Raw genomic sequence first — 10,618 nt, forward strand, 5'->3', positions numbered from 1 at the left:
GGGCAAAGCTAGCAGCACAGCAAAGCTTCTCCCACTAGCCATCTGCTCTGCCTGCAGACATCTCAAACAGGAACAGAACATAAGCAGTCATCAGTGACAAAGACTATTTTGCCTAGATGAACCGTCCCCGACCAGGTGCCCTCCAGATGTTCCTGGCATTTATTTTATCGTGTGTGTGTGTGTGTGTGTGTGTGTGTGTGTACACAAACACACACATTGGGAAAGGCTACTTTGAAGGGAAAGCAAGCTACATACTTCATCCATGATGTTTCCACAGGTATCAAGACAAAGAAACCAGCCTCCAGAGTGAAAAGCTAGCTGGAAAATATAAGCAGCCTGGGCAGAATATCTGTAAATAAGGGGCTTGCAATAGGAAGCTACTGTCCCAGAAGAACATAGACAGCAGTGTTAGAAATGCAGCTATGTATGCTAATTGGCACCTTAAGCCTAGGTTGCAGTCGCCACAATGGAATGTCTAGGCACCTTCTCTCTTTTTTGGCAAGGAGAATCATTTTTATTGTTGTTATTTTTATTATCTAGTTCATTTCTCCTGGCACCTGGGAAATTCTTAACACTGATAGGAAGCTGCCTGATACAGAGTCATCCATCCCACTCAGCGCTGTCTCCACTGACTGGCAGCAGCACATCTCCAGGGTTCCAGGCAGGGAGTCTTTTCCCAGTCCTACCTGAAGATGCTAAAGATCAAAGCAGGGAAGTTGTGCAAAGCAGATACTCCACTGAGTGGCAGCCTTTCTCCTTCAAGCCTACCAGGCTCCCTTCAACTGCCAAACATAAGAAGAGCCTGCTGGATCAGACCCCACTGCCCACCTAGTCCAGCCTCCTCTACTGACAGGGGCCAACCAGGTGACTTTTCTGGAAAACCCACAAGCAGGATCTGAGCATAAGAGCAACTCTCCCCTCCTGCGTTTCCCAGCTGCTGGCATCCAGAAGCATGTTGTTGTTGTTGTTGTTGTTGTTGTTGTTGTTGTTACTGTATTATTATTAGTTATACCCCGCCCATCTGGTTGGGTTTCCCCAGTAACTGGGCAGCTTCCAACAAAAGATTAAAAATACATTAAAACATCAGTGATTAAAAACTTCCCTAGTTCGGATGGAGAGCAAGTCCACCATGTGACAACTTGGGGGGGGGGGCTTGGCCCTCTATGTCCCTACCCCTCCTCAGAGTGTGTCTCTGGCAAAACTAACAGCTGACCAAGAGGACTGAACCCCTGGGGCACATTTGGGAGGGGTGCAGGGTAGAATGCAATGATGGAGCTGACTCTTCAAAAAGTTCTGCTATCAGAATAACAACAGATCCAAATTCAACAGAGGGGTTAGGCCACTTCAGTCACCAAACACCTGATACCACCCAGGTCCATCCACAATTTCAGCCAAAGAGCCATTGACAAAAAAATATAGAAAAAAGTAAAATGTAATCTTTGTTCCTTATCTAGGCTTATCTCCGAACCTCTGAAAAGCAAATATTGACACTATCCCAACACCAGGAAGTCAAAAGAGGAAACTTCTTTTTGACAGAATCAACACTATGCTCAATTGTTCCTGGCCTATTATAATTTCATTTTGTGCTCTCTCTCTCTCTCTCTCTCTCTCTCTCTCTCTCTCTCTCTCTCTCACACACACACACACACACACACACACACAAAAGCACCTGCGATTCCTTGCACACGTAAGGGAATGGCAGATGAAAGAGGGGTGATCTCGTTTTTTAAACCACCTATGACAGATAGTGCCTCGGTAGAAGACCAGGCCGGAGGCACAACCTCCATAATCACACTATAATTTGTAGTTACGTGTTTTTGCCCAAACCGCAAGAGACTAGGCATAGCTGGAAGAGGCATGCTTTAGAGCCCTTGGCGCCAATTAAGGTGCAGCAGGGACATTATCCATGGGGTATTTGCCACCACAAGCCCCACCTCTTGACTCAATGTGCAGGTGGCAGGAATGAGAACAGATTGCTAGGCAGAAGAGACCCCTGTCACACACTGGTTCTGCAAATGCAGAATAATTTCACCAGGTCTCTTTTGGTACCACATTTGTAGAGGCAAGGGAGAGAGAATACTACAGGCTTAAGGGTGCATAAAAGATATTCTTTCCATGTACTGGCACACTGAAACGGAACACGCACCACTATACTGTCAGCCCACTGTGAAAACATCACCCAATAAACACTCACCCCCTGCAACAGAACATCACACCACAGCTCCTTTTAAAATCTCTTATATCTATCACACCTGCTTTTCTGCAATAGTCTGCCCCAGTGTGAGGGCAGTGAGAAATTCAGAAAGAGCCACCAGCTATTAACTTGTCTGCATCAAGTTCACACCATTTGGGTGATTTGGACTACAACTCCCATCATCCACAGCTGCACAGCTGATGGGTGCTGCAGTCCCCGAGCAGGCAAAGGCTACTCTGCCGACCCTTGGCCCTACGTAGCAAAAGCCCCTTGAACCCAGACCCTCTGAGACGACATGACATTTCCACAAAGCTTTACACGGCAGCACCTGTGACAGAGACAGCAGCGTTAAAGGGAGCGTGCTTAGACTGCCGATCCTGCCCAGCAGATGAAAATGAATTTAGAGAGAATATGTTAAATGGGTTTTGCGCTGCATCAGCCGACTAACACATATTCCCAAGGGACACCCCCCCACACTCAATCAGCAGTGAAGATTGAGCTTCATTGCTACCCTCACTGTTTCTCCTCCTGCCCCAAAATGTTATCTCCCAAACTCAGTCATCTCATCCTCAGTGCCTTAATCTGGATTGGCCCCAATTTATTTATTTTTTTAAAGATGTAATGATCACCAGCAGCCCAAACAGAACAAAAGCCTGGCTGCCCACTTGACCCAAATACAGGCCAACGATTGTATACTTGATATGTGGGGCTGGGGGAATCCAAGAGACAAATTCATGCTATGCTGTGCCTCTACAGTTGGAGGCTCTGAGGAATCCTAATTGCTGAAAACCATTGGGGGGGAGAGCTTTTGTGCTCAGATCTTGTTTGTGGCCTTTGGTTGGCCACTGTGAGAACAGAATACTGGACCAGTTGGGCCACCAGTCTGACCCAGCAGGCTAGTCTCCTGTTCTTAAGAGCCCCTTTTTCTACCCTTAACTGGAAAGATTTGAGACAGCACCCAACCCTGCTGCAGTGTCAGGCTGTTTCGGGGTGACCCCGACTAATACAGGGGGTGCCTAAGCGTTAGATACTGAAAATCAAGCCTTGCATTCCATCAAGAAACAGACTATATGCATAACCAACTGATGATGATCCCTATGCCAACTAGGGTATTGTCAGGGATGGGGGAACCTGTGGTCCTCTAGATGGTGTTTGATTCACGGCCGCCAGTGTGGGAGGCAGAGATATAATCTAACAGGTTGAAGTCACCACAACGGTATGTCTTGGCACCATCCCCCCCCCAAAATGGTGATTATTATTGGTAGTATTATTATTCATTTCTACACCACTTTATATTTTTAAAAAAACCAAATCTCAAAGCAGCTTACAACACATTAGAACATCAAATCAAACAATCCAGAATAAAACAAATTCAAGCTTCAAGGAAAATCTTTCAGATCCTTCTCTAAGTGACATTTTGCTTTGCCCAGTCAGCAACCTGGCATTCCAGAGATCTTCACTTGGCCAAAACTGGACCTGCATCAGTCGCAAAATGTGCCTGGCACCTGGCTAATTTCTAGCACTCTGGGGAAGTGGTCAGGGTAGACGGACAAAGAAATCTAACAAATCTGGAAGAAGGCAAGTTGGTGAAAGGAGCTCCAGGCTCTCTATTGCTCTCTTACCATGGTGTGTTTGTGTGTTAACAGTGCCATCAACTTTGCAAGAGCACAGTGGCTAACACACTCTAGTACAACTGACTCTCCTAACCCCAGAGGTAGCTATTAACTTTCCACCGTTTGTAAGAAAATGCCAACAATGCCATATTAGAGAGAACATTATAAAATGAATTGTATGGTGCCAGGTTGTAGGTGCATCATTACTGCTGTTACTTATTAATAACAGCCACACCACACAAACTAAATTCAAATTCCACAGCAAAGAAAGCCCACACTAAACCAGACAACTTAGTGCATTAAAGAATTGTGCGCACTGCACATTTTTAGCAATGCTGAAGTGCTGTGATGAGCAGCCCGTATCGGCCTTCAACTGCTCTACACACAGAGAAAGGCATGAGGATGTGCTGCTCAAATCCAGCCCCCCCCCACCTGGTCAAATAAAGTGGCATTATTGCAGAAGAAATGTAATGCTTGTGCCCTCCTACTTTTGGATAGAGGCAGCAACTTGATCACAATCCATGTGCACTCATGGGCATTACGATAACCGGTCATAGCTCAAGCACACATATCGGAGAAGGCACCGAGTCCGCAAAGCACTCCCACCATAACTCCTCAACCATACACAATATTAACTGCAGCAGACTCACCCCCACCAACAAACAGCATCTATGCTAACAGGAGTCATATGTTATCTCTTCATTGCGACTGAGCATTAAAAAAAAAAAAAGGTTCGCATTGGCTTTACTGGATAGCTGCAAGTTCTCAAATTAGTAAATATTATTAATGGTTTCCCCTGTTCTGAACACATGCACGAAGACATGCTCATGGATTTAGAAACAAACCTTTCGTTTACCTGAGGTGTGGCTAACCCGTGGCCCTCCAGATTCCATCGTTTCTGGCCGATGGGAGTCATCGGACTATAACATCTGGAGGGCTACAGGTTAGCCACCCCCCTCGGAACAATTTACACACACATTATTAAGCTTTTCTCCTTTCCCTCACATGCACACAAGGGAACTTTATCAACACCTGATTTTCAAATACAATGAGGAGGGGGTTACGTAAACTCCCCGCTCTCACAATTCTCCATGTTAAATTAGAAATCAGCACACCCTTTTATTCCACAATCCCCTCCAAATAAAAACACCCCTTAGGTTTCTTTGGGTAGAAGGGTGGGCTATAAATTTAAATGCAAGAAAAATTATCCATATCCCCATAACAAAACACACAAGCACTGGGAGAATAATTCAGAACCCCTCCCTCACAATTCTCTCCCACACCCTTATAGGGAGAATTGCTTCATTTGTTGCTTTCGTATTTTTCACTGTTTTTAATTATCTTATGTGTAAAATCGCATTGAGCCAATATTTTAGAAGGTGATTAAGAAATACAGGATAGCAGAATAAATGATAATAGAAAATGGGTCATTAAATCCTCAACACAGACATGAGCTGGAGAGATCATTAGCAGTTCCCACTCCCCAAAATAATCGCCCATGGTGACCTCCCCACATGCAAATAAATGGAAAGGGCTCCTTAATCTCCCTTAAGAATTTTCATTATACTGTACAGATAACAAGAAGGGAGTAAATTATCCACTCCCACTCACAGCATAATAACGGGAGAATTTCGTTAACCCCATATATGCAGCATTGGTTTGTTTTCATCCCCAATTCATAAACTGGGAGGGGGGTTATTAGTGCCTCCCCCTACACATCAGGGCAGGAGAGCATCTTCACAACTTTCCCACATTCCTCATAAGGGAGTAGAAATGAGCAGACCTTCCCTTACCTGTCAAAAAGGAAGGGATGCACCAATAACGGTCTACTTCACGTATTGGGGGGGGGGAGTAATTAACCTGCTCTCAATATTCCCCCACAATATATTAATTCCTCAAACCTTCAGAGAAGGGAAAGTTATTCAGGTCCCTCTCCCATCAGATCCCGCTTACCTCTACACTATCTTTTTAATGTTTATCTCCCCTATCCCCCAGTTTAAGAGTTCCACTGAACTGGTGGTGTATTCTGTCCCAGACTTTCTACTGGGGTGCAAGGGGGCAAGTGGAGTCTCCCCACTCTGCTTGCTAGAGTCACCCAACCCATTTCCCCACAGACAGAAAAAGGAGAGGACATAAAAAACCACCCCCTCTGCAAGTAGTTGGAGGGGTCCTTTCCACTCCCCCAGTGTTTTTATTTCTCTTCTGCTCCCTTTCATTTAATAATCCCAAAGCACTGGGTGACAGGATGGTCTCTGCCCCCCTTGTTTCCTTCGGGGGAGGCGTCAACCCATTCCTATGGGTGCCCTTCACCTAATTCCCCTCTTTAATTTTTCAGACCCCTCCACTATAATTTGAGAAGGGGGGGTCCTTAACCCTACACACACAACCTTTCTGAGCAGGGAAAAAGAGGGGAGACAGCAGTTCTTCCCCTTTTGTGTATTAATCCCCCATTTCAATTCCTGACCCATGGGTTTGAGGAAGGGCGATTCTTGATCCCCACTCAACCTGGCACACATTTCTGAATTCAGTAAGTGGGGAGAAGGGCTTCTGTTTGCTGTCCCGCTACATTTAGCTACAACCTTCCCCCCTTCTAATCACACCCATAAATTGGGGCAGCAGTCCTTTAGTCCCTTACTGAAGGATGGGAAGGGGGATATCACACCCTAAATTCATTCATTCTCTCTCTCTCTCTCTCTCTCACACACACACACACACACACACACACGTCAATACTGTAACCTCAAACCACCAAACAGGCTTTAACATCTTTTCTGAGGGGAGAAAGAAAATAGGGTGTCACTCCTCCCAATTTATCCCACCCTCAGAACAGCCCCATTTTCCTCTGTCATAAAACTGAGGCCACTTAATTCTCTTTCTGTTGCCCCCTTAACCCCGTTTCCCCAAATAGCTAATTTCCCTTCACATCCGCCAATAACCCTTCCCCTCACACCCATAAATGGGGTGTGTTTGTGTGTGGCCTTTTAAAATCCTGAAAAATGGGGTAAGTAACCAGTTCCCTAAATTCAAAGCACCCCCATTTGCCTCAAATGTAAACTACATTTTTAGGAAGGGGGGAGAGACAGAGAAAATAGGGATCCTGTGTCGACCTCTCAGCAACCCCCAACCCCCCAATAGGATATAATTCAAAAGGCAGTCCTTCAACTCTCCTTTCTGAAAGGGGGGAACAAGGAAGAGGTGCCACTTTGAGGGTATTCTGGGCTTCCCTCCCTAAGGGAGTGTCAACCAGTTAGGGCATCACCATTTCCTCCATCTTCCTCCTCAGCCCCCCAAACCCCACTACTACCATTCCCCCCCCTCCTTCACACCAGAGGCAGAGGAAGGGGCCATTCTGGGCTCCCCTTCCTAAGGAGATGTCAGCTGGGATGCCTGCCAGCCAACATCCCCCATCCCTCCCTCTTCCCTCCTCTTCTCTCTTTCCTCTATCCCTTTCCTTGCCCCACACCAATCATTTCATCTCTCACACACACCCTTGAGGTATAGCTGTCAACTTTTCCCTTTTCTTGCGAGGAATCCTATTCAGAATAAAGAATTTTTAAAAAGACAGCTATGCCTTGAGGAGAGAGTATTCTGGGCTTCCTAAGAAGGGGGGTATGCTAGCCATGCGCATGCAACCCCCCACCCCCTTTCTCACCCCCCTCCCTCGGCCTTCCTCCCCCCAACACCTCTCTCCTCTTTTTCACCCCTCAAAGACACCCAGATGGGCAGCATGCCTGTGTATGCGTGTCTATGTATGTATACGTTTTCCCTCACACACGCAGATGGGGTGATGCTGAGCTTCCCTCCTTGGGGGGGGGTGTCTTCCTCCTCCCTCCCTCCTCTTCCTCACCCCTCAAAGACCCCCCCCAAATACACACACGCATAATATTCCCCTCGCACGCAAATGTGTGAAGTGATGCTGAAGCTTCCCTCCCTTCAGTCAGTCAGCCAGGCGCCTCCATCCCATCCCTCCCTCTTTCCTTTCTCCTCCTCGTCCCCCCCCCATCCCCCCCCCCTCGCCGCCGCGCTTAATTTCCCCCTCACGGACCTGAGGCGAGCGCGGGCTTCCTTCCCTGAGGGGCTGCCGGCCTTCCCACCGCCTCCATCCCGCGTCCTCCCCCCTGGCGACCCCTGAGGCGGCCGTGAGGGGCTGCTTCCCTGAGGGGGCTCACCCGGTGGGCGCGCGTGAGGCTGAGGTCCTTCATGACCTCCTCGAAGGCCGCCGTCTCCTCGGCCTGCTTCTGGTTGTGCAGCGCGATCTTCTCGCTGAATTTCCGCGGGTTGTTCGACGAGGCCGCCATCTTCCCCCGTCCGCATCCCTCCCGCCGCCGCCGCCGCCGCCCCCTCCCGCTCCGGGCGCCAGTGCGCCTGCGCACCCGCGCGCGCGCCCTCGCTCCCTCTCTCCCTCCTCCCCCACCCGGCCGCCGCGCCGCCAACCAAACAAGCAAAATCGGGGCGACTGCGCAGGCGCGGAAAAGGCAGAGAGGGCTGGCAGGAGAGGCGGCGCGGCCGACTGCGCACGCTCCGCCCACAGGCGCGCGACTGCGCAGGCGTAGGCACGGGCAGAATAGAAAGGAGGGGGGAGGGAGAAGGAGGACGGCTTGCGGATCGGCGGCTCGGACGCAGCGCGCACGCGCGAGCGAGAAGTGGGCTGGACGGAGAGAGAGAGAAAAGAACTCGGGATGCAGCAACGCGCACGCGCAAAACAGAAAGAGAGGGAGAGGGGATGGGAGGGGAGGCTTGCGGGAGGACTGGAGGAGGCGCGGCGCGCATGCGCGAACCAAAAGGTGGGTAGCGAGAGGGAGAGATTGCTTTTGCGCACGCGCAAACTTGGAAATGGGCAGAATAGGTGGGGAACGAGGAGGGGATTGGCTGGCGAGAGACGAGTGGAGCCGCAGCGCGCAGACTCGGCAGCGGAGGGGGAAATGAAAGGAGGCGACAAGGCGCATGCGCCGCGCTTTCTCATCTCTTATCATTCACATCCCTCCGTTGCTTTTCGCCGCAGGCGCAGAAAGGTGTTCCCCCCCCCTATCTCAAGCAGGCTTCGTAGCGCATGCGCAGTGCTTTATCTTCTTTCTCTGGCCCTCCTTGCTTGGTAGGCCGGCTCCCCCCCCCCAAATAATTAAACCTCCCCCTCTCTCAATTTCTTGATTAGTTTAAGCCTCCAACACACGCAACCTGCTCTTCTTGCTCCATATCTGGCAAGAGATAGCCATACTAAATTAGGAGAAATAATGGAGCCTCCACAGCCAGGAGCAGTCTACCCCAAAAATGATGGCACTAAAATGAAAAGCCACAGCAGAGGGGAGGCTGCTTATTCTGATGTTCAGTGACAGGCTGCCTCTGAACATTTTATCATTTTATTTAACAATATATGTTGTTGTTTAGTCTATGTCATGTCTCTTCGTGACCCCACGGACCAGAGGACGCCAGGCACTCCTGTCTTCCACTGCCTCCTGCAGTTTGGTCAAATTCATTTTGGTCGCTTCTAGAACACTGTCCATCTACCTCGTCCTCTGTCGTCCCCTCCTCCTTGCGCCCTCTGTCTTTCCCAACATCAGGGTCTTTTCCAGGGAGTCTTCTCTTCTCATGAGGTGGCCAAAGTCTTGGAGCCTCAGCTTCAGTATAACAATATATAAAGGTAAAGGGACCGCTGACCATTAGGTCCAGTCGTGTCCAACTCTGGGATTGCGGTGCTCATCTCGCTTTACTGTCCGAGGGAGCAGGCGTACAGCTTCTGGGTCATGTGGCCAGCAGGACTAAGCCACTTCTGGCGAACCAGAGCAGCGCACAGAAACGCCGTTTACCTTCCCGCCGGAGCGGTACCTATTTATCTACTTTCACTTTGAGGTGCTTTCAAACCGCTAGGTTGGCAGCAGCTGGGACTGAGCAACGGGAGCTCACCCCATCGTGGGGATTCGAACCGCTGACCTTCTGATCGGCAAGTCCTAGGCTCTGTGGTTTAACCCACAGCACCACCCGCTTCCCTATAACAATATATAGATATAAATATATTGATTGAAACCAACTCATTTCTGCTCACAGACCCATTGAAATGAATGGACCTAAGTTAGTCCTATGAAGTGGCGGAGAGTTCTGCATGTCAACTTTTCTGCGTATTTGAAGCCGTTGCCTTCATCGATGCAAAGCACACCTTGCATCCGACTCCAGAGTAGAGACGGTAGGCTATATGCAATGCTAAGATGGACTCTAGTCCCATGTTAATGGAGCATTAATTTAAGTGGGTCAGATCCATGGGCTTCAGTTAGCCATGCCAATTCTCTTTTAAATGTGTAAACTCTGAGCATGACTAATTTTGGAGACAACCCCATGTTTTTATTTCTAGAAACCTTCCATCTCTTTGTGTTTTGTCATGTTTTGGCCAGTCTCCACAATGGGGGGGAACGGGACCATATGCAGTTTTGTTTTTCACTCGGAGTCAGCCCTCGGCCCAAATGGCACGGAGGCGGCAAGACAGGTTTTTTCAGTGCCACAAATCTGACAAAAGCACACAGTTTTGTATCCCTTCTGCACTGAGAACTTAAGGAGAGCGCTGCTGGACACCACAACCACCAAGAACGAAACTCTGGCAGAAAACACTCCAGGTACTTTTCACAGAGCAGTATCAAAACTCGTTTTTATTGTAAATAAAGACCAGCGAGTTCTTGCAGCATGGAGGTTGCAGTTCGAAAGGAGGCGAAGTGGTTGTAGACCCACAAATGAGGCCATTCTCCATGGGCGCAGGCACGCTGTGTGAGAGGGAACAAGCACACCCCTCCTGGCCAACTTAAACTGACTTAGATCTTATCCTCCC

The 10,618-nt window shown here is 48.9% G+C and overlaps 1 protein-coding gene across 7 annotated transcripts in view; it reads right to left on the bottom strand.

Annotated features, from left to right (window-relative positions):
• CRTC1 (CREB regulated transcription coactivator 1) overlaps positions 1–8,164 on the bottom strand; it is a 49,154-nt gene extending 40,990 nt beyond the window's left edge. For 4 of the 7 annotated variants that reach the window (XM_081895608.1, XM_081895607.1, XM_081895605.1 and 1 more), the window contains exon 1: positions 7,977–8,163. In XM_081895608.1, coding sequence (XP_081751734.1) covers positions 7,977–8,105 — 129 coding nt within the window. In that variant the 5' untranslated portion in view covers positions 8,106–8,163. Of the gene's footprint in view, positions 1–7,976 lie in introns of all 7 variants that reach the window. The other 3 variants (XM_081895606.1, XM_081895604.1, XM_081895609.1) reach the window with 2 other exon arrangements.
• Positions 8,165–10,618: the final 2,454 nt, after the last annotated feature.

The sequence above is a fragment of the Podarcis melisellensis genome, assembly GCF_964234715.1.
Source record: "Podarcis melisellensis genome assembly, chromosome: 18".
NCBI classification, from domain to species: Eukaryota; Metazoa; Chordata; class Lepidosauria; order Squamata; family Lacertidae; genus Podarcis; species Podarcis melisellensis.